The following is a 23,383-nucleotide window of genomic DNA, read 5'->3' as shown; positions in this document are numbered from 1 at the left end:
TTTCCAAATAGATTAAAGAGACAGCAGAAAAATAGAGGTCGCGCCCCGAGCGTGGATCTAGTCATCGTGGGTTTGGCTGTCTCAATACGGTCGGTCCACCACTCCGCCATCAGCAATTTTCAAATAAAAGTAGGTTAACAGTCAATTTTTACTCTATGAAACAAAACTTGCACTTCATAATTGTAGTGAGGTACTCCCTCTATTCCTAATTAATTGGCGCCGGATTTTTTGCAAAAAAAAACCTTGCTATTTTTTGAAATCGACCTGCAATCTATGTCTACCAGAACTGTTGCAAAAAAAAATCCTGTAGTTTTTCAAAATTAACGTGTTTGATTTCGTAAATTAATAGGGTTTTCTTTGTAAAACGGGCGGCGTCAATTAATTAGGAACGGAGGGAGTATAATATACGGCATCTATGTGTATCAAAAACCCCATCTGATTTGGTAGTAGCTCAATCAGATCACGCGGGCCATATCAGATCGAACTCCGCCAACAGACCCCGCGAACAAACCCGCGTCCTGGATTCCGATCTCCCGCCGCCCGCCGCCATGGACCAGAGCCGGTGGCCCGACCTCGCGCCGGATCTGGCCCGCGACATCTCCGGCCGCCTGCACGTCGCCGATGACTTCGTCCGCTTCCACGCCGTCTGCAAGCCATGGCGCGCCTCCAGACGACGCGACCCATCCACGACGACCCGATCAACGCTCCTCCTGCCATGGCTCCTCGCGCCGGCCGAGAGATGCCCGCTCTCGCCCCCTCTCAAGCTCCGCTGCGTCTTCTCCGGCTCCAGCTACCGCGCGAGCCCGCCGCCGGAATCATCCGCGCACCAGATGAACTGGGTGGCCGCCGCCGACGGCACCGCCGTCCACTACCTGCCCATCGAACACGAAGACGATCCTGTCGTCCTCCATGACCCCCTCACCGGAGCCGCCGCCGCCTGCCAGCTACCTCGCTTGCCGTACCGTCTCTGCCGCCACTGGGGGAGGAAGGACAAGGAGAACCCCCACGGCGTCGTCTACGGCGACGGCACCGTCTTTCTCTACACCATCTCCTACGAGGCGGCCACCGTGTTCTGGGCGGCGCTCCTGCGTCCCGGCGATGCCATGTGGACGCTCGTGGAGAGAACCCTGGAAAACCCCAACAGGCAAGGTTTAATTAAATTTCCGTAACCAAATTAATTTGGAAAATTCAAATTAATTTTCGCACTCCTTCTGATTTATAACAAGGGTTGCTGATTTGATTAGTACATCTTTGTACTTAAATCAGGGACACTTATTTATGAATCGGAGGAAGTATTATTCTAGCTCTCTTATTCCCGCAAGAATTTTAACGATTTAGAACAACCTTTTATCAAATTTATAATTATATATAAATTTCGTCTAAATCTAGCTGGCTCAATTTTTTTGAGGCGAATAGATATTCCGGTACACCACCTACTAAAATGTTGTCAAAATTTTCAAACCAAATCGCAGGAGAGGCGAGTCATGCGCCGCGTACCACAATGGGAAGATCCTGGTTACCGTGGAGGCTAGCCGCTGGCACGTCTTCACACCGAATGGCGACAACATCGTTGCCGACGACGATGTGCGGGTCCTGAGGCCGTGGATTCCAGGTGAGCGCGACAACGATTATCCCTCTCGATACAGCTACGTCCTGGAGTCCCATGGCGAGCTTCTATGGGCGTTGGTCCGGGTTAAGCTGCGTTACCCAAACAACGATGGCATGAGCGGGCTGGTCAGCGACGTATCGATGTCGGTGTACGCGCTAGAGGAGGACATGTCGGCGCCGGCGCCGGAGAAGACGATGCGGTGGGTGAGGAAACACTGCCGTAGCTTTGCTGGCCGCGTGCTTTTCCTGGGGTCGCCCAACAGCTTCGCCCTCGACGCCGAGCAGCTCGGCATCCATGGCGGCTACGCCTACTTCGTCTACTCCAATAATGGTCCGCCCTTGTCGCGTGAACAATATTACAGCGTGCTGAGGTACAACCTCGTCGCCGGCAAGGCCGAGCTCGTCGAGCGGCTGCCTCAAGGATGGGACAATGACATGTGCACTTGGCTCGTCCCACAACCACCCATTGCTCCAATTCAGGCACGCACACGAGCTTAATCATCTCAGCATGATATGATGTGCTAACTAATATTAACAATGTTTTTTTTTCTCAAGCAGGAGATCACTATGAGGTCTCTGGAGGCTCGTGCACTGAAGAAGAAGAAGCAAAAGAAGAAGAACGAGTCGGCGGCTCATGGAATTACTAGTCCTCCTCCAACACGACCCATTGTTCACATCGACAGACATTACGAGCTTTGTTTCACGGTGGTTGTGTCCAATCTGCCTCTCAAGGTGAAGAGCTCTCAGCTACGGCTCTTCTTCAACAAACACCGCAAAGTGTCCGGCATCAAAATGATCGGCCACGACGAGGCCACCTCGCAGAGTATCGGTGTCGTAACCATAGGGACGCCGCATGCCCATCGGGAAGAAGCTCTCGCAGCTCTGAACGGGCTGGTTTTCGACGGACGACGCCTCGTGGTTTTCTAGACCCCTTAGGCTTTGTTCGATACTCCTAGTGTTTAGATCTAGAATTTCGGAATTTATTTTGAATTTCAAAAACCAGTTAGCTTGTTTGGCTATTATAGAATTCATACAGTAATTTGATCTGAAAATCCATTGAATCGCACCCATGCCTAACTCCGATTTCGCTCTGATACGTATCAATTTCTCGGGATTTTTCTTGCATTGCAATCCCTTGTGTCAAACAAACATGATTTTCGAATTCTGAATGTCAAATGAAAATTTTCGATCTCGTTTTATTTCTACAAAATGAAATGAAACAATAAGGGCGGCGGCGTTTTCTTGCACCCATATTGTATACTCAAAGTTTTTGTATAAAAATCCTCATAATCCAAATCCGGAGTACGTTGACAACGACTGCTGTTTGTACTACACGCGCCCGCGGGGTCGAGTTGTACTGCAATTCAAACCCTCAAGAAAGTCAGCGCCTGTACTGCACTGCATCTTCATGCATACAAGTCAGTCATCGATCCAAAGGAATAGTTTCCAGCAAGAGCTAGCTAGCAACCAAAGCCAACAAGCTCAATCAAGAACTCCTAAGCTCAATCAATCGAGTTCGATGGCCAGGAGGAGCACTGATCCGAAGCTCCTCTGCACCTTGCTGATCCTCCTCCTCTGCGTCGTCCAGCAAGCTCGCGGCCATGGCGGCATCGACCACGGCGACGGCGGCGACGAGGACTCGGGCACTACCACGGCGCCGGCGGCTGCGCTCAGGTCGTCCAAGGGCCTGGTGGCCGTGAAGTCCTACTGCTTGGTGATCCTGCTGGTGTTCACCTTTGCCGGCGGCGTGTCGCCATACTTCTGCCGCTGGAACGAGACCTTCCTGCTCCTCGGCACCCAGTTCGCGGCGGGAATCTTCCTCGGCACGGCGCTCATGCACTTCCTCGCGGGTTCGAGCTCCACCTTCCATGGGCTCACGGAGAACCATTACCCGTTCTCCTACATGCTCGCCTGCGCCGGGTTCATGTTCACCATGCTCGCCGACTGCGCCGTCGCCGCCGCCGCCGCCGTCGCCATCGCCAGGCGGCGGCAGAACCAGAGAGCGGTGGTCAACGAGGAGGAGGAGCTAGGCCATGGCGGCCGCCGCCTCAAGGGGGAGGAGGAGGAGGGCGGCGCCGGCAATGGCGCGGCGGCGGCGGCGGCGTCTCCGGCTCCGGCGGCGGATGCGGATGGGGACGCGCACCAGCTGCAACAGCACCCGGTGCAGCTCGTGGCGGCGGCGGCGTCGTTCGAGGACGCCGTGCTGCTCATCGTCGCGCTCTGCTTCCACTCCGTCTTCGAGGGCATCGCCATTGGCGTCTCAGGTCAACACCAAGCGACACCAATTTTTTTTTGATTAATCGACAGAGGTTTACACATCATTAAGCTAAACATGCCAATTTTAGATCGACAAGAGTATGTAAAATGTTTAATCGCACACCTTCTGAACCATAAAAATGCACATAATGGGTACATTGGTCAACTACTAAAACTGTAATTTCTCCGTCCCATATTAAGTGACTCAAATTTATCTAAAAATGGTGTATTTATATACTAAAATATGTCTAGATACATGTAATATTTCGACACTTAATATGTGACGGCAGGAGTATACTACTGGATCCGTTAACCTGGAAGCTCACGACTCGAAATGGTAGAGAAAATTGAAGAATATGTTTTTATAATTTAATTAATTGATCAATTTATGTGTACAGCGACAAAGGATGAGGCGTGGAGGAACCTATGGACGATCGGGCTCCACAAGATCTTCGCGGCGGTGGCCATGGGCATCGCGCTACTCCGGATGATCCCCAAGCGCCCGTTCCTCATGACGGTGCTCTACTCGCTGGCATTCGCCGTGTCGAGCCCGATCGGGGTGGGAATCGGCATCGCCATCGACGCCACGACAGAGGGCTTGGCGGCAGACTGGACGTACGCCATCTCCATGGGGATCGCCACTGGGGTCTTCGTCTACGTCGCCGTCAACCACCTCATGGCCAAGGGGTACCGCCCGCAGCAGCCAAACTACTTCGACAAGCCAATATTCAAGTTCCTCAGCGCGCTCCTCGGCATCGCCGTCATGGCCATCGTCATGATATGGGACTAGCTGGTTGATTGGCCATGGTCACATGTAGGCAGTGCTTCATTTGGGTTTTATTGTGTGTAGCATTGTTCACATATGTATGTACATGATTTACATTTGGTGAATGTTTGGATTTGTTTGTATGTTATTTGAACTCCTGTGGAATGCATTTGCTTCATGACCGAGTTTCTCTTTCTTTCGTTTTTCTAATTCTCAGTTACCTATAATTTCCGTGAATTTCAACCACCTAAATTTACATTACTAACACCAAAACTACAGAAAAACCAAATCGGAAGGAAAAAAAAACACAAAAGCTTTTATTCGGCTTGAAGCCAACAATCCAGCCCTAAACTTCTTTCCTACTATTTTATTTTCTTTACCGCTCACATCAGTAACTCACAGTAACACTTTAACTTGCCTAATAAAACTAGCAATGTTAACACAATAAAACTTGAGTAGTTTTTTACACTTAGGTGTTCTAGTAATCCTCCTCAGGCCGTTTCATGCCTGATGCGAAAAGAAAAAAAATCATGATAATTTATTAGAACAAAAAATTGATTATTAGGAAGCTGCAATAACGACAATGAAGTTGACAAAGACACTGGCCCAGTATCTTCACCCCACATACAACACAATGAAAAGAACATCTTGTTCTCCCCCCAAAAAGAACATGTTGCATAATAAGTACAGCAGTAGCACATGCACCAGCTAGAAAAGACAGAAATATTGGTATCTTCTTCCCCGGCCACTAAAATAACTCTGCAATTGCAGCTCAACAACCAGAGCAAGAACCAAAATGTGAGGACAGGAGGACCTAAATCATTGGCAACCAGGGAACACAGGACACTGCAGCAGTTACATAACAGTTTCTAGAAGAACTTTTTTTATTCCACATGGATAACTGAATGAAAATGTAGTATACTAGCATCATAATGCAGCTGCAAAATACACATAGCTGAACTGAGTTTATATATAATTATGTCATAATGAATGTTTTCTTTTTTTGAAGCTATATCCTAATGAATGTTGTGCAGTCTTGCTTCACACACAGAAGAAGAATTCTTAAATCTTTGTCTTGTGGAAGATATGTCAAAAGATTTTTATGAAGATAGTTTGCAAATGATAGTCATTTTTGGAAACTATGACAAGAATGTAAGGTTGGTGACAACAGGAGGAAAGCGCCCAAATAGTCAGTTATCTAGCTTGTTGAATAAGACAATATGAAACTCCTTACTGGTGATGATAGCAAGAAAACAAGGATCCAAAGATGCCCCTGATCAACAATGACACCCAAATCAGGAAATTGATTCAGCTGTAGGCCGAAGTACAAGATGTCTTGAATGATATTTTTTTGAATCTTTGCTTCAGCATCTAAAACCATCAACAGGTTGTAGGTACAACAAACTGCCATCACATTGGGCAGAATGAATTTGGAGAAATCGTTGACTGCTACAAACAAATCTGGCGCGCAATTCCAAATGCGTGTACTACAAGTATCCATAATTCTCATGATCATACTTCAAAATGCAGCCTTAAGGACATTTCCACTGCAATATCTCTAGATCTGCTCTATGTACAAAACAGCAAGTTTTGCTCTGCAAATCTTTTTCATCCTTGCTCTCTTGAATCATATATATAACATCAAACAAAAGCAAAGAATCTGCAGTTCTCAAACACCTAAGGTCATATCCCCCCAAGGTATCGTCAATCATCACCTTGCGATTGCATCAGCATGCCCATCTTGCGATCTCCAGCTTGTGCTCCGGCTCCTCAAACCGCGGGTGAAAACCGAGCTCCACTCTGACCTCGAGGATGATGCTCGAGCATTGGTCGTCGAATGGGCATGCCCAAAGCACGCAAACATGTTGTGAAAAATGCGTCTAATAGTGCCCCTCTGAGACGATCGGCTCCCTCTCGATGACCATGAAATCCTCCTCGGTGCCGGGCCATTGTTGAAGCCGCCATCCACCTCAGTGTAGACAACTGGCAGCTCCCTCTCACCAGCCCTCCTGCCACCAGCAAACCTCCCAACAGCAAATCCTCCACCAGGGAGCCGCCAAATCGTCAACCCCACGGTCTCCTCCTCGCTGCCAGCCTCAGCCCCAGTGTTGCTGCCCTGGTCCTCCGCGGCAGCCGGGTCACTCGCCGGAGGCCGCGGCACATCGGTGGGCAGCTCATGGCGGCACACGGGGCACGAGTTACGCAGCGCGAGCCACGGCAAGATGCAGTCCTGGTGGTACATGTGGCCGCACGGCATCTCCCTGGCCTCGGCGCCAAGCTCGAAGGGCTCCTTGCAGACGGCGCAGTGGGAGTCGGCGCCGACGTGGCAGGCGGCGACGACGACGACGGGCATGGACTCGACGGCGGCCTTGGACGCCGGCGGGTTGTCGCAGGGGCGCGCGGCGCCGAAGCCGCCGGCCTCGATCTGGGCGAGCTGGTCGAGGAGCCGCTCGAAGCCGGACCCCATGAGGAAGTCGGACATGCTCTCCGGCAGCGGGCGGAGCCCGGATCCGGCGCCGTCGTCGTAGAAGAGCTCGAAGCTGCTGCTGGTCACGGCGCCCGCCGCCGCCGCGGCCTCCTCGTCGTCGGCGTCGCCCGGGTCCGTGGCGGCCGAGCGGCGGAGCACGATGACGGGGTTGTACGGGGACGAGCGGTCCCCGGATGCGCCAGAGCCGCGGCGGTGGTTGCGGCGGGGCCGGAGCTCGGTGGCCCCGCCGCGGAGCGCGGGGTCCGCCGCGGCACGGCGGCGGACGAAGGCGGCCGGCCTGCTGCGAGGCGGCGGCGCGTCCATCTCCTCGAGGAACCCCCCGTCGCAGCCGGGGCACACCACCCCGGCCTCGGCATCCCCGCCACCGCTAGCAGTGGCGCGCACGAAGCGCTCGCAGCTGTAGCACCAGTAGGACGGCGCCCTCGCAGCCGCCGCCACCGCCGCCGGCGGGGCAGGCGAGGAGGGATCCATCGGCAAGTGAAAAAAGAAACGCCTTGAGCTGGCTCTCGGCAAGAGATCAGATCCGGCGAAGAGCGGATCGGGGCGAGAGAAGAGAGGAAGGGCGGCGCGGTGGGGGAATGGGAGAGGAGAGGAGGGGTTGGGGGATGATTGATTGGGGGTGGGTGGTGGCGTTTTAACCGGCGGCGACTGGGCCAGTGGAAGGAAGAATGGGAATATTTCCAGCAGAAGCGCGTGGGGGCGGAGTGACGGGCCATTAGCGTAGTACAGACGCTTCTTCTCCTCTCAAACTCCGTTTTATTCACCGTCCCCGTTCCGTTCCCTTTCCGGCACGGCGTTTCGCTACTTCCCTCTTTTTTCCTCCTCATTTACTCTCCATGATCTACATGTGCTCATTGTTCTTCCTTTGAATTAGAAACATCACAAAAATTTAGAATTGGAGAAAATATTTTATGCTTTATATATGCTCGACGGAGCAGCGGATGGAGGCAAGAGAGAATTTGCCTCGCCAAGTCGTAAAAGACTCCCGCCGCCGCCTCTCTGATGCCGGCCGCCTCGTTAAATACTCTAGTCGGATCCTGCCTCGCCTCGTGCCGCTGGAGGGTTTCTGCGTTCTCCCGACAGTGGCCCCTCTCACTTTGATCTCACAAAACAAACCAGGTGTCCTCTGGTCCGTGACCTTCTGGGCGTGTTGGGGCGATACGAGGTGAAATGAAAACCGGAACCGGTGAACCAGACGCCGTTTCGGACCTTCGTTGAAAAACTTTCGTGCTCCGTACATTACACCGGTACGGGGCCCAAAAACGACGAACCAAGGAAATAAGTGTTAATCATGTTCCTGCTCTCCCTCCCTTCTCTAACTTTGTTTCCCACGCCACTGATTACCTTACATGGCAAAAAGGTCAAACGGCATCCTGCCAACCGCTATAAGTATATTCAAGACACCAGTAAGAGTTGTTAATCTCTTTCATTCTAAGTTATGCATGGGTTGGCTCGAAAAGAAGAAAAAGAACCAAACTTTGCCTATAACAAGAAAAGAGAAAGAAAAAAACCCGGAGAGGTCACCTTTGGATTGAGCTGATTTTCCGACCACCAATTTGCATGTAACAACAGCAGATGCCCTCAAATCTGAAACAAACGACCTCTAAAACATGGCACCCATGTGGCCATGTTCCATCCCATGATCCCTCGAATCGCAGGCAGCAGCAAAGAAAAATAAATAGATAACGGAACGGCGTGATGGGTGTTGGAAAGTCAAATTATGCTGACGTGGCATCCCGGACACGTTGGATTCGAGGCCCACCTGCCAAATAGGTAGGGCTTGCTCTAGCTGGCTAGTACTAGAGAGAAAGCGGGTCACTGACAGCCGGGAGCCGCGTATCGCTGTCAGGTTCTTTCCTGCCCGAACAAATCTTTCTCCTTGTGCGTGCGGTCGGCCATTGACCGTTTCCGGTGACGCGGCGATGGTTTTGCTTCGCGAGCAAGGAGAGGAGTGCTCTTACTAATTGGTTTCCTGGGCTTTAATTCCCCATCGGCACAGCTAGTAGCTCAACTTAATCAAGTTATGTAGGTGGGACCCGTGTTCTTTGTCTGCTCTGTCGGTCTCTTTCAATTCCATTCATGATTATTAACTCATTCTTCTTCTTCTTTCCCTGGAGATCGATTCGTCCATTGCTCTCGTCGGTACGTATGTGCGATGCAAACATGAGACTTTTTTTTTCATGTATACTAATGCTCCATTAGAGCATGTACATGTCAGCAGGTACTAAGGGTGTGCCATGTAGGAATTTTGATGATGTAGAAAGAAAAAGATATGAAAAGTGAAGTAGTGGTTACTTGTATAAGAAACTGTTTTGACTGTTGTACCAAAACACTTGTTGAAGAGATCATAGAACCTTACTTTGTGGGTTCCACCCTCTTACATCCATCTATTTTTTTTTCAATCTTAGTACTAGATCTTAGTGACCATTTATTGAAGATGTTGTTACTAGTGCAAAATAAAATATTCACTCTCCTCTTAGCTAACAGAGCTACGTGATTAATGTGGAGTATATCTGTATGATGCGCGCGCATCGTGCCTCTTCCTCTGCATTTTCTTTTCATCCATTAATTAATTCCTTGCTCTTGGGATGGATGGATCGATGCCCGGCCGAAAGCAAGTAAGCGGGCGGCCGCATCATATTCCTATCTATATACTCATGCACGTTTCATTTATTTTATTTTTCTGTTTAGATGTCTGTCATCTTTTGCATGCGAAATGGGCGCGGCCCAAAAATTGAACCCTAGTCAAGAATCAAGATGAATAATTGATTTAAGCCATGGTTAGCAATGACCCAGTCTGTGGAGAGGAGCGCGAGCATCTTCCATGCATCCGGGAAAAGGAATGCATGCATATATGGTCTTTTTGCGGATAGATCACCTCAGCCTCTGTTGCTGTTGGCACTCCCCCGTGGTTGCAGAAGAATTGAAGAAGAGTCAGCTGCCCACCTTGAGAGGCAGGTTTATTTGATGTTGACTCAAAGTTCCTCTGTGCTCTCGACGACCGGTCCACTCGATCGTTGTCGCCGGGGAAACCTGACGCAGGCCGTGGCTTTCACAACCTTATTCACGGAAAATAACCTGAAGCAATAATGCCAAACTTTGGTATTACTAAAACACGGGCAGAGCAACGAACATAGTACTCCTACTTACTACACCAGAAAAATCTAAATACTCCTATATACAAACAGGCTCAAGTGCACATTTCAGACCCAAAAAAGGTGACCCAGTAGCAAAGCAGAGTCCACGTATTAAATTACATCGAACGTTCCCTCGACAGGTTTTTTAAGAAAAACTTCTCTTCAGTCACAAGCACACGTCTCTCTGTCTGTCTGTGTGTGTGTGTGATACGGTTTCCTCGAGAAGCACTGTCACGATTGTCCGGAAATCCAGATAGCAAAAAATTTGTCGTCTGTAAAAGAAGCATAGAGATTATTGCCGATGTGATTTGATTCAGTTAATTTGTCATTACTAGCAAAATCCAACAAAAAGAACAGGAGAAACCATACTTCGTGGTTCAGTTAACAAATAAGGAAACCAATGCTTTTGGACACAAGTCACGAGTAAATCTTCTGCAGTGCTAATTGGGGAAATCAAATTCTGAGTATTTTTTCATAAAACCACATTATTTGGGCTAGGGTTTCAATGTGACATAATCGATAGTTTTCGTCAATGAGCCACACATTTAAGGCAAGTTTTTTCAAACCCAACTGCCTGATTATGACATTTGACAGCAAACCCGACATATTTGTCCCACATGTAAGATGTCAGCAGGTGACGATTTGGCTCCGCCCACTTGCCCACGTAGGACTCCTCAATCTCAAGGTGCTCCAGAAGTAACAAACTATCGCAGAACCACTAGCATCAATATGAGTACGGATAGCCGTCTGCTTGGCTGAAGTATTAATGCCCCAAACATTCCAGCTTAACACATTACAGTTCTCAGAAATAGCAGAATATAATTAAACGAGTTAAACACGCAAAAGACGAATCAAACAGTGGACGAGGAGCCACCGTCTTCAGACGCCGGAGCCAGTAGCTTATCACCCAGAACTTCAGCTTCCGGCACAACAGAGATTAACGGCCACGTCCTGCAGGAGAGGCACTGGAGTAGCAGCCGGAGGAGCTTGGAACTGTTAGCGTGGCTTAACCTTTAAAGCTTTGACAGAACTAGCCCCGAGAAGAGGAACCTTGAAGCCATCATACTTGCTTGTGCGAGAGCTACGTCGCAGGGTAGCAGGATTCAGAGGGATTACCGATTTTGCAGGCCTGCCCCTCTTCTTCGGCCTGTCAGTGGAAGGAGTGACAGGTCCATCATCTGAAATCTCGGTGATAACCACACTAGAAGACTTCCTGGGACTAGTTGAAATCAACGACATATCATGCACAGAACCAGGCGAGCCATCAGAGAAACAAAGCTTTCCCAGAACTTCAGCTTCCGGCAAACCACAGAGATTAACAGCCGCGTCCCACAGGAGAGGCACCGGAGTAGCAGCCGGAGGAGCTTGGAACTGTTGGCGTGGCTTGACCTTTGATGCTTTGACAGAACTAGCCCCCAAAAGAGGAACCTTGAAGCCATCAGACTTGTTTGTGCGAGAGCTACGTCGCAGGGTAGCAGGATTCAGAGGGAGTAGCGATTTTGCAGGCCTGCCCCTCTTCTTCGGCCTGTCAGTGGAAGGGGTGACAGGTCCATCATCTGAAATTTCGGTGATAACCACACTAGAAGACTTCCTGGGACTGGTTGAAATCAACAACATATCATGCACAGAACCAGGCGAGCCATCAGAGAAACAAAGCTTTGGCGCCACCCTACGAGAAGGCACCAACTCAGCCAGAGGATCCGCCACAGAGCGCCCATCAAAATTGACCAAAGATAAGGGAAAACTCGGCATCCATCTCAGCGACAGAGACCCCCAAAAGGGGTTAGGCAGCAGCAAAGCACCCACCGCAGCAAGAATATTCTGAATGCGAATGTCGTCCGGTGTGGGCTGACAGTGAAACAGGGAAACAACCTGCTCATCAGTAGCAACGAGCGAGAGCTCCGAAGACTGTCCAGGCGCATGAATGGAAATTTCTTCAAGTGAAACATTGGTAGAGTTACCATCAATAATCATACCGTTCCAGGCAGAAAGTGGGCTGTCAGTAACATTGTTGAGAGGAACTAAACCATCTGCCACTGAGAGTCCCAACCCACAAAGCCATTCCTGATTATTTACCTGACCACGCTCAGCGGAGATGGGAGTGGTTCTGGAGAGATGGAGGTGAGGGTCTTGTCAAGGGAATTTTTCTCCCTCCAAATACCTGGCTGACCAAATAGCAAAGAATTACATCCCACAATAGAATGCCCATACCGGTGACACCACTGACAACGCGGAGAGCAGCGCAAAAAGATCCGGAGTGGCCCACAGTCAGACAGCAGTGGCAAAAAGAATTCTTCAAGGCATCCACAGGAGGAGCAACCGACAGAGTCGCCGGGGTTTCCGAGACAGCAGCTCCATGGCCACCATGACACGCTGGAATAGAAAGTGGTGATGTTGCTCTATGAAGATTGCCAGGAAAGATTGATTGTAGTTCGACATAAGGTCCTGGTGGATGAGGCAAAGTCTGCGCTGGTGGTCGAATGGCAGATGACAAGGCAGTCGGTAATGCGGTAGTTGTTTGGGCTGCTGAAGAAGACTGAATTGGTTGCACCAAAGCGGGGCTCTCGGATGTCCCTGCAATACACAAGGAGGCAAACCATTACTGCCGTGATCTGAGGATCGAGAAGAATTATCCGCTACTGAATTGCCCTTCCTTTTTTGCAGAACAATGTAGTGCAACCACTAAGGGCTAAGGCAGGCATAGCATGGCCTTCCTGAGCAATAAATTCAGAAACAGCACGAAAATGGCACTCTCCACAGGTTGCACTTATCATGAATTACAATACAAACCAAAAATACATACAGAATGCAGGTAGATGAGGCAGGTCAGAACTACATGCTTCATGTTATAGGTCAATCAAAGAAAAGATGGACTGTGGAAACTCTGCATTAAAACCAGATCTCCTGGCGAACAAAGCGAACAGAAACTTACATCTTAGGGTTTCACGCTGAAAGACTGTCATTTTGGAAAGTAATGTAACATGCTGGTAAAGGTTAGTTTGATACCTTGAGCTGGTGACTGGTTTAGATAAAGTTTCCTGTAGCTGTCAATAAGTTTCCTGTAGCTATCAATAAGGCCCTCCAGCCTCTGAAAATACATTTGCAGCCAAAGAAAACATGAAAAATCTCACGAATAGCATCAGCAATTTACTTTAAAACAGAAAATACACAAAAATAAGAATGCAAACCTTCCGTTCATGGGCCTGCATAAGCAAATTGTTGGCACATTGAAACTTTTCAAAACGGATTTTCCGGTGCTTTTTCTGACTGGAGATTTTCCAATGTCTCTCTTGACCGAAGATTTTCCAGTGTTTCATAGGCTGCAAGGAGTTGTCTGCGCTGCTCCGGCGAAAGGGTCAATGGTGACATTTCAAGCCATAAATCCCAAGCTGCTGAGGCATCCAATGTTGCTGCTCTTTCTGCATTTGTAGGTTCATCCTGCATGGAGGTTAATGGTGGCATTTGAGCCGGCAGACCATGAGCTGCATCCCTGCCAAGGATACCTGCTGGTTCTGCATCTGCAGACGTATGTCCAGAGGGTGTTAAGCTTTGTTGGGCAGCACTCAATGTAGTATAACTAGCTGGTGACTGGTTTAGATAAAGTTTACTGTAGCTATCAGTAAGTTTCCTGTAGCTATCAATAAGGCCCTTCAGTCCCTGAGCATAAGTGGATTCTTCCTTTTGGAGTAATGAGAGAAGGTCTTGGAGTAATGAGAAAAGGTATGATTTCTGCTGACAAATAGATTTGCAGTCAAGGAAAACATGAAAAATCTCACGAATAGCATCAGAAATTTACTTTAAAACAGAACGTACACAAAAATAAGAATGCAAACCTTCCGTTCATGGGCCTGCATAACCAAATTGTTGGCATGTTGAAACTTTTCCAACGGATTTTCCGGTGCTTTTTCTGACTGAAGATTTTCCAGTGTTTCTCTTGACCAAAGATTTTCCAGTGTTTCATAGCTAGCTGTTGTAAGGAGTTGTCTGCACTGCTCCAGCGAAAGGGTCAATGGTGGCATTCCAAGCCGTTCCCAAGCTGCTGAGGCATCCAACGTTGCTGCTCTTTCTGCATTTGTAGGTTCATCCTGCATGGAGGTTAATGGTGGCATTTTAGCCAGCAGACCACAAGCTGCATCTGTGCCAAGGATAACTGCTGGTTCTGCATCTGACGTATGTCCAGAGGGTGTTAAGCTTTGTTGGGCAGCACTCGATGTAGTATAACTTTCAGGTAACATATTACCGTGACTCTGGTCAGATAGAACTTCTAAAGATGAACCCATAATCTCACCAACCTTTCTACACTTCCTTCTTGCTTCATCAGTTTCTTCTGCAGCAACTTGAGCTCGTATTTCCATGTTCTGTCACACTCAGTTGATTGATTTGTGGTGGCTCATATATATACCTTCAACAAGGAGATTTTCCACCCAAAGTTGACTAGAATATTGCTGGATCTCTATCGAGTGCAGACATTCCCTCCTTTTCACCTATTAGAGTAATCAAAGTTATTAAGTTGTCGCCTAAAAGTTGCTAGGTTATCCAGCCGATGTGAGGGTAATCTGAATTAGGCGGGGTGCCCATAAAAAAAAGGCGACGCACAAGCTGCTTGTGTCACTCACCTAGCTTCCTCTGGCCTTCGATTCACCATGAAAACATGGGCACACATGCACGAAATGTACTGGTGCTGCTGGCGCCGCACCTCCCTCGCTGCGTCACACCTTTTCGCTCTGTATCACCGTCGGAGTGTCTGATCTGCCCGCAGACAGAGGAGACAGGGAGTTGGGGAGCTGCTGGAGCTCGCCGACAACAGGGCTGAGCGGCAGCGAGGTTGGTGATTGGGAAAGAGAAGGCTATAGGAGCGCTGTAGGAGCACACACCAGGAGGTTGAACTGGATCCAGATCCAGATCCAGATCGGCAAGGTAGCACAGGTTGGAGAGTGATGAAGCGCTTTTGGTTACACAGTCCAGGCTGTCAGACCTACTGGGCTGGCTCAGGAATACCCAACGCCTAATTGTCACAATGAGGTTAGAATTTGCTGTCACATGAGGTTTAATTTCCTATTCCTGCCATATGATAAATTAAGAATTATTTAGGCCCAACGTCTAATTGTCACCATGGTGGGCGCCATATCAACATAGTGCCCCAGGATCGACTCGACTCGGCGATATGATAACTTCGAGAGTAATACTTCTTGAATAAAATTCCCTGCACGTGTTAGCTTTGATATAGACACACTGTTTATTTCTGTGCCATCTTCAATATTTGTTGCTAATTTTGTTAAGAACTCTAAATTTACTTCATCCATAAAGATTTTCTCCCTTTCAGAACTTCTAGTTGAATAGTTATCTTGCTGGAGCTCATAAAGTCTAGTGAATTGTTCACTCACGTAAATATATGTGCCAACACAAATAGCCTCTTGGTTAAAAAAAATGCGAGAAAAGCCTCTTGGTATTCTACACAGAGCTCGTGACTTTGTGACGAAGACAAGATGCAAATAACATAGCTAGTTGGTGACTAATGAGCATATTCTAGTAATGGAGAGATTATCACCATTTGGGACTAATTATGATTGTATGTTCAGAAGTGCATTACACATGTTCAGCTTCTAAGAAATGTATGGGTGGCAGTGTTTTAGAGATGTGTCTACTAGACTATGGGTATACAAGGAACAGAATGGTCGGGGTCATGTAATCACTACAAGATGTGCGACCAAATAAAAACTGTGCCACGACGTAGGCTCGCAAGAGCGTAGCTGTGAGGAGGTGATTGCACTGTGGCACAGGAGCGGTAGCAGAGGAGGATGGGATTTGCCAGGTTAAACTTCGTTTCATTCAGTTTACTCATTGATGCCAAGGATCACACGCTAGTACCCTTTGTTGTGGCGTCTGTTACTTGATGAGTCAGCAGGATCTTAGCTCTTTCCTAATTGACTCTATCTTATCTGGACAAACTAAATCAATCATATCTATGGAAAGTAAATATTCTAACTTGGCAAAGAAGATAAGGAAGCTAGGCCTCAGCAGCTGGCTCCTTCTGGGCTTGACCGCGATGGCTGTTGTGCTGGACCAAAATGGCATACTGCTAACCGATGTTCAGAAGCTTGATTGAGTGATTACCAGTTAGTGAATACTTTAGCAAATAGATAGTGTATTACCTTATTGGACAATCATTAAAGTGTGTATGACATAAAACAAATATGGAGATCAGATATTGAGTAAATTATGCTTGCAAAAGGATAAATCTAATGACTGATTAAATTTAGAATCACATAGCACACAGAAAATAAGTAAAAGAGGCAGCACCCATGAGTATCTCACCTGAAAAGGAATAATGGTTCTTAACCTCTCGCTACTGATCTCTTTGAGCATTTTATGAAGAAACAGTAGCTTGTCGCTTGCATGCACCGGTATCTAGTTTCAGTCAGACTGTTATTGTTGACAGGTGAATTGCAGGTATTCATCAAGGAGGTAAGGGTGATTACAGCACTTTTGCATAACGACGTTATGATAATAAGTCAACAAAAGCTCAAAGTCAGTAACATGCCGACACATTTCCAGATAAAAGTACATCTAATGTAGACTGCATATAGACTGTCTATTTATTTGTCAGGCAAGCATGAATAGTTGCAAAAGCAAACCTTTGGGAGAGACAAGACAATGTTGCGAAGAGCTTCAACACTACCAGTTTTTATCTGAGACTAGAGGACAGACCAATTCGAAAGTAGTAGGAACAATAGATCTCTAACTGTACTTGGTGAAATGTAAGCAGGCACCCAGTGCTCCAGAAATTTTGAAGAATCTGCTTTGCACTAATATGCAATATGACGCAAGGATTTAACCATCAACAGTGTCAATGTAATCGCTATTATCTTCTCTCATGAATTAAGGAAAAGCTAGCAGGTTCATGTACTAACTACTCGGGAAGATTATGCTGCAAAATAGCAAGATTTGGCGATGCTGGTTTGTGGTACAGAAGCAACCATACAGAGGAGAGATGTTGATAGGCACCTTAAGTGGGGAACTCGCATGGCAAGGGCAACAATCTAAAATCAGTAGAAAGTTGCTTGAGCTGTTCCAGATTCTAAGAGCTGAGTGTTGATAACAATCAACTCTAACTGCCTCCCAACAAATGCGTGCTATAGGCTCAATGTCCTGCGTCATGGCTGAGAGATCACAATTAAATGATAAACATACACTTAAGAGATGAGGTAGAACCTAGAGATGCAGTGACGACAGCACCAATATGATATGAAGTTGCAATTTATGTGCTAAATTGTCAAGCAGCATTACTTGTGCTGAGAATAGCAGAAGAGACTCCACATTTACATCTAAGATAGGATCAGGATGGGATAAGAGAACTTGCGAATCAAAACTTCAGCATGTCTTTCCCTCCATCATAGAATCCCTGAACTTAAATCAATTTGAGCATGTCTTCCCCTCCATCATATACAACAACAATATTGTGTGAACTTATTGAACTGAACCTCCCATAAGGAAAGAGAAGCAGCTGTTGTGACAATTAGAAAAGGTTGGTGGACATTGGGGAATGGATAACATGGTGAATAGGATGGTCTTCATTACATACTCCTGCATGATACATTGAAACATGAATTAAATACTGTTCATTTTGGGTAAGTTTAGTTCAAGATTAACTTTGACACAACTAAACTAAGACAATGTGTGGCCTTGCCAACAAAAAAGTGGCTAACAAAGGGGGTTCACAACCTAAGTTTGCCATGCCTAAGCTTTGGCATGTCGCAATTTCTTAGGTATGTGTTTGGTTGGTCGCATAGTTGTGGCTTGACACACTTTATTAATTATATGGCCATATGTCATATACTAAGTTTTTGCCAAAATTTGCCACAAGTGTTGCTAATTTTTGTGGCAAGCTACAATTGCAGCAAAAGTTGGCAAAAGGTTGTGTCTATGACACATGGGCCATATGGATGATAAAGTGCGGCAAGCCACAACTGTGACCACGAACCTAACACATACCTTCAAAATTGTGGCACGCCTAAATTTAGGCATAGCAAACTGTCCAAGAATGAGTGCAAAAGTTGTGCTTATAGCAATACAACATTACATTGCATCCATGTGAGAGAAGCACTAGAACATTTCACCATGCTGGTCTCTGTAGCTACTGAGTACTGACAAACAAAAATGTGTTGGAAACTGGAAATAGAAGGATAGAGCCTCTTTATTCATCCAAATACTTTTTTCAGTTTTTGTGCAAGATTGTACATCTCAGTCATTCAAGTTTCTGGAACTACTAGCAAACGAGAATTTGGGTGGGAAGCAGGAAATTTTAGGAATTTGGGATAAAGCCTCTTTTCTTGTCTAAAGTACTTTTTGTGTAAGCCTGTAATTCTGTATGGTTCCTACCTTATCATCACAAGAACAGAACCATGCGATTTGTTCCGGAAATCCTGGAGCTAATTGATATAGTATAAATGGTCATTGTCAAAATCAGGATGTACTTTCAAGTCTCTGAAATGGACCTTGCTTAACCTGTAAAAACTAGTAATTATATATAGGGAAAGCATTAGCCTTAAGCAATTCTAAAGATTGTATTTCAGTAGAAGACAAGGCAGTTCCACATATAAACAGGGTAATTTTTCATCAGACAGGACCACCATAAATTATCTTGAAGCCAGATCTTCATTCTGACTTTGCTGATGGGTCCACTGTTTCCAAGAATGCTCTTCGGCTAACACAACAGTATCAAGGGAGAAAATGTAGAACCCAACCCCCACTCCATTTTTTGACAATACAGATATATCTTTGGTCAGAGCATGCACACGGCCATGAACCCCATTCCCATAGATGCATAAAAATGAGAAGGCACATAATGGATAAGGGACAAGGGGAGGGATGTATAAATGAAGTTGCTGAAAGAATCAAAGCATCGTTTAATTGTAATCTTAGAAAGATACCTCTTTGTAATGACTAATGAATAGGAGAAATTGGCACACATCTTAATAATGATACACAACTTCGTCTGCAAAATGGCAAGGTTATCTCAGAATCAACATGGATTCTAGGTGTCTGTCCAATATCAAAGAAGTAGCAGAAGCTGAGTTGAAAATAGCAATCTTGCAATGGCAAATAAAACACCTTGTAGGCTCATTGGGTTGCCCTCTAACTTCCACTGCAAGACTGCTTCAGCCACTCTATTTTGTGGGCCCCAATCGGTAGGTTTATGTGGCTCTACCTGCCACAGTTGACAAGAAAAAGTTAGTCATTACCACTGTTTATAAAAAGTCCTATGGTTGACAAGGGTGTTAACTGCTGTGTAGTGGCTTACTGGCTGTTGTAGTGCCGCTATAGCCATCCAAGCTTTCGCTGCATCAGCCAAGGGCCTGCAGGTTCCATGCTAGGTACTCAAATGTGTACCGCCCATTGACAAAACAGGATGGCGTCATGTTTGCCCGTGATGATTATGGAGACTGTCTGGTGGAAGGTCTGCTGTGAAGCATTCAGAGATGGGATACTCGTCTGGATTTGGCTAACCTGCAGGACTAGCAACTAGCAAGCAAAGGATCTTCATAGTGAAACAAGGTGGCTTGAATCCAGGGTACCTGCAACTTTCTGTAGTGAAGTTTCATAATTTATCTGTACTACTTTAACCGTTTTTATGACGGCATTAGTGGTGTGTTAAGTATTTACAAATCCATGCATGCTAAGTATTTATCTGTACTACTTTAACCGTTTGATTTAATATAAATTCCTAATATGACTGAATTAAATTAATGCGACCCTAAAGGGCTATTCTGAGTATCTACAACTCATTTTCAAGAGCTAACTTGAGTTCAAACAAACAAATAAGAAAAATTATCAAGAAAGTAAGCTCATTAAATATGGACTCAATTTTTACCATGGTACATGAACTCAACACACAGGACAACTTTGTTTACCCGTTGGCTTATGGTATAAAGCTATCCTCTCCAGTCTCCAGTAAGATGAAAACCATAAATGGCTACAAAGCTTCAGGTTGTAGATAAAGTGGAGTATTTCCTAGCAGCTAGAATGAAGTTATTCCTATTGCTCCGCATGACTACAACCCTCATAACTAAAATCCTAATATGAGAACAGACTAAACCCATCATCGCCATCTTGGTACTCTTCATGTACTTCCATTTTTCTATCAGCACTCAATTCCACGATTATCATGTCGAGAACTTCTTCGACGTTGAAGTAATCATAACTTACTTTCACTTCTTTGTGTAAAGCATTGCCCTCCTGTTGGAATACTTCCGCGGTCTTGTGCTCCTCACAGGTACTTCTCAAGTCATTGCTCACTTCCGTTTTCACCTCGTGCACCAGTGTCCCTGCAGATCCATACTCATCCTTCGCATCAGGCTGATGCAGCCCATCAGTCGGCGCACTGGACATCACAAATGGAGGAGATTCCAACTCATCCTTCTCATCAGATGGATGTGACGCAGTGGTTGGCCCATTAGACATCAGCAATGAAGGTGCTGAGGTGCAACCAGAGTTGGCATCCGTGGAATGCTCTGAGAAGTTGACACGTGCTTTGGCGCCATACATTGCCCTTGCCGCCTCGTCATATGCATGCGCAGCTTCCACCGCAGTAGGGAATGAGCCAAGCCATAGCCGCTTGCCGCGGTTGGGCTCGCGGATCTCAGCGACCCATTTGCCCCACGTCCGCTGCCTCACACCGCGGTAAGCACAATTTGAATTTTCTGGACCTCCCTTCCCTGCCATGCACCCTTTCTTGGAACCCTTGGCCGGCGCTTTCCGGGGTCCATTCTCTCCCTGGAGCTTCTGATTTTGCTCCTTCCATTTCTTGATGGTTTCAGCAATCGAATCAGGGCCAGTGCTTCTCCTGCGCACTTTCTTCTTCCTGGCCATAAAACACAGTTCGTGTCATAACACCAAAAATTGAAACGTAGGAATTAAAACCATAAGCTATCAGTCGTATAAATCTCAAACGATACCAGAGTAGGATTGTTCTTGTTTTCTTCGCACAAACACACAAAATAAGGAGATCATCCCTCAGGGACTAGCAGCAGTCAGAGTGTCAGACATCCAAAAAAAGATAGCTAATGATGCTATGCGCCAACAGTTGTTCTCCATAAGCAACTGCCGTCCATCCATCGCCCATGGGTCCATGACCACGAGGAACTTCCGCATCGAATTCCCCAGGACGGCATCACCTCGCCCGATTTAACACCCACAGATGCTACCACACAGCGCTCTAAATCTCACCGGACCATAATTCCCTGCCAGAAACGGAGAAGCCCAGCGAGTCCGTTGACGAACATCCACGGGAGTTATTACAGCGGCGTAGCCCAACCCAACTAAATCCGCCACCGGACGCAAATCACAGGAGACAGCTCTAGCTTCACATGAGCATTCCACAGTAGCAGCAACGAGCCAACAAGCAATCAAACACAAGGGGGTGAAAAAACAGGCATCAACCCACCCCATCCATGTCGCAGCCGACAGCGCCGCCGCCGCCGCCGCCTCACCATTGCTCGCAGATTCGAGGACAAGCGAAGAAGAAACAACAGCGAGAGATTGAGAAGAAGAAGAAGAAGAAGAAGACCCGTCGCGCTCACCTCTCCTGCACGGAGCAGTCTCCGGCTCCCCGCTTGCCCTCGCCCCGCTCCATCGAGCCACAGAAGAGAGATCTCCCTCCTACTCCTCCGCCGCCGACTTCCTCGAGCCGCTCGCCCCCGCTGCTGCCGCCTTTCCCGGGCACCACCGACCAGATCTCCTGCGGCCGGCGGCGGCACCGGCACGGATCTCTCGCCTCGGCACCACCACCACCCTCGCGCTCGCAGGCAGGCGGGCGCAGGTGTCGGTGTCCCGCCGCCCTACTCCTCGCTGCACGCGCACATCCGCTTCTTCGGTTTTGACGTGGGGCGGCGGGGTCAACACGACTGCCACGGCCGTCACCCGCTACGCTCTCCTGCTCTCGCTATGCTTTTGAGGCTTCGAGCGAGGCTTCGATGCTTTCCTTTCCCCCGTTTTATCCTAACGGCGCCGTGCCGTGCCGTGCGCCGCTGTGCTGGGCTGCGGTGGGCTGGACAAGTGCGCTCCTCCCGTGCGGTGCTTGTGCCCACCGCGAGCGGTGCGTTGTGCTCTGCTGGCTCGCAATGCAAGTATATATGCAACCAACTTCTGATTTCTGTATGGAAACGCCGACGCGCTCCGGGTTCTGCTGCGGCGCCTGAGGATGTGGGATGGTGCCCTTTGGGCGGTCGTTTGACGGGTTTTTTGTGGCATGCGTACGTGTGGTAATTTTGGTGCGGTTTGTTTCATGCGTACCAGCACGGGCGCCCGGTGAAGCGAATCGGAGCAGGTGGCGTCGGCGGCCGTTGTTTTATTTGGAAGGAAACGCGGGCATTTCCGACATTAATTTGTAGGCATGCACAGCTCGTCGATATAGATATGGCAGGTGGTAATGGCATGCCTGTTCTGCCGGGTTTCCTAAACTCATTCTCGTTCTAAGATCTTAGCGGACCATATTTCCATTTCCTAAAGGCAAAAAAAGTATTGGAGGGAAAACCGACGGCTCAGAAACGGACTTTTCTCGTCCTGCCGTTTTCGCCCTCCGCCGTCAAATCGGTTGTTGTGTTGCCGTTTGATCCGCGCCAGTGTCAAGCCGAGGAGCTCCGCTGTCACTTACCCGACTTCTTCGTCAGCTCCAGTGGGGGCCCTCTATGGCGTCCCTCGTGCTGCCATGCGCGCTCCTTTCGGTGGTCCTCCTGCCTCTTTGATCAGCGTCGCCATCGCCGCCTCCTTGACCTACCCTTGTCGACCTCCTTCGGCGGTTGTGCTCGCTGGCGTCTATGAGGTGTTCGATGAAGTACCACAAAGATATGTTTCTTCCCTTTTGTTTTTGAATAATTTGTTCAGTTCATCTGTGGTTGGAAGTTGGGGTTGCTATGCATTGTTTGTGTTTGTGCACGTGGACAAATGAATTTTGTGTGTGCGAATGTTTTTTGATGATTCATCGTTCAAAGAGGAGGATTGAGATGGAGAAGAGGAGATACGAGTGCTCATGATGCTTGATGAGGTGTCCGAGGGAAGCAGAAATTTAGAGAACCTGTTAGAGATGATCTAAACAATTCTCGAGCAAACAGGCACCCAGCATATATGTTG

General features: G+C 47.7%; 4 protein-coding genes across 19 annotated transcripts; 2 read left to right on the top strand and 2 right to left on the bottom strand.

Moving 5' to 3' along the window:
* Positions 1–455: 455 nt before the first annotated feature.
* On the top strand, positions 456–2,678 carry LOC106866235. The gene is made up of 3 exons (XM_014899427.2): positions 456–1,144; positions 1,473–2,088; positions 2,167–2,678. The coding sequence occupies exons 1-3, from the start codon at positions 549–551 to the stop codon at positions 2,533–2,535; spliced, it is 1,581 nt and encodes a 526-aa protein (XP_014754913.1). The 5' UTR covers positions 456–548; the 3' UTR covers positions 2,536–2,678.
* Positions 2,679–2,897: 219 nt separating this feature from the next.
* On the top strand, positions 2,898–4,818 carry LOC100822027 (zinc transporter 1). Its single transcript, XM_014899428.2, has 2 exons — positions 2,898–3,872; positions 4,263–4,818. Exons 1-2 carry the CDS (start codon positions 3,017–3,019, stop codon positions 4,652–4,654), a joined length of 1,248 nt encoding a protein of 415 aa, XP_014754914.2. The 5' UTR covers positions 2,898–3,016; the 3' UTR covers positions 4,655–4,818.
* A 1,023-nt stretch (positions 4,819–5,841) lies between these two features.
* Positions 5,842–7,776, bottom strand: LOC100821106 (E3 ubiquitin-protein ligase RDUF2). The gene has a single exon (XM_003569040.4). It carries the CDS (start codon positions 7,587–7,589, stop codon positions 6,342–6,344), a length of 1,248 nt encoding a protein of 415 aa, XP_003569088.1. The 5' UTR covers positions 7,590–7,776; the 3' UTR covers positions 5,842–6,341.
* Positions 7,777–10,702: 2,926 nt separating this feature from the next.
* Positions 10,703–22,328, bottom strand: LOC104582496 (dehydration-responsive element-binding protein 2A). 16 transcript variants are annotated; one of them, XM_024458942.1, is made up of 10 exons: positions 19,557–20,319; positions 19,367–19,463; positions 19,186–19,250; positions 18,635–18,769; positions 17,261–17,839; positions 16,571–16,663; positions 14,872–15,316; positions 14,089–14,739; positions 13,262–13,343; positions 10,703–12,829 (listed from the first exon to the last, which is right to left on the bottom strand). In XM_024458942.1, exons 8-10 carry the CDS (start codon positions 14,608–14,610, stop codon positions 12,342–12,344), a joined length of 1,092 nt encoding a protein of 363 aa, XP_024314710.1. In that variant the 5' UTR covers positions 14,611–14,739; positions 14,872–15,316; positions 16,571–16,663; positions 17,261–17,839; positions 18,635–18,769; positions 19,186–19,250; positions 19,367–19,463; positions 19,557–20,319; the 3' UTR covers positions 10,703–12,341. The 16 variants fall into 16 exon arrangements, with proteins under 16 accessions (XP_024314710.1, XP_024314711.1, XP_024314714.1 ...); XM_024458943.1 differs by having other exon boundaries at positions 14,872–15,260; XM_024458947.1 differs by adding exons at positions 13,444–13,984; positions 21,835–22,328 and having other exon boundaries at positions 10,953–12,829; positions 14,872–17,839; positions 19,557–21,116.
* Between the last annotated feature and the right edge of the window lie 1,055 nt (positions 22,329–23,383).

This window comes from Brachypodium distachyon, chromosome 2, assembly GCF_000005505.3.
Source record: "Brachypodium distachyon strain Bd21 chromosome 2, Brachypodium_distachyon_v3.0, whole genome shotgun sequence".
NCBI classification, from domain to species: domain Eukaryota; kingdom Viridiplantae; phylum Streptophyta; class Magnoliopsida; order Poales; family Poaceae; genus Brachypodium; species Brachypodium distachyon.
The sequence above is the reverse complement of the archived record's forward strand: the minus strand, read 5'-3'. Positions and strand labels throughout refer to the sequence as shown.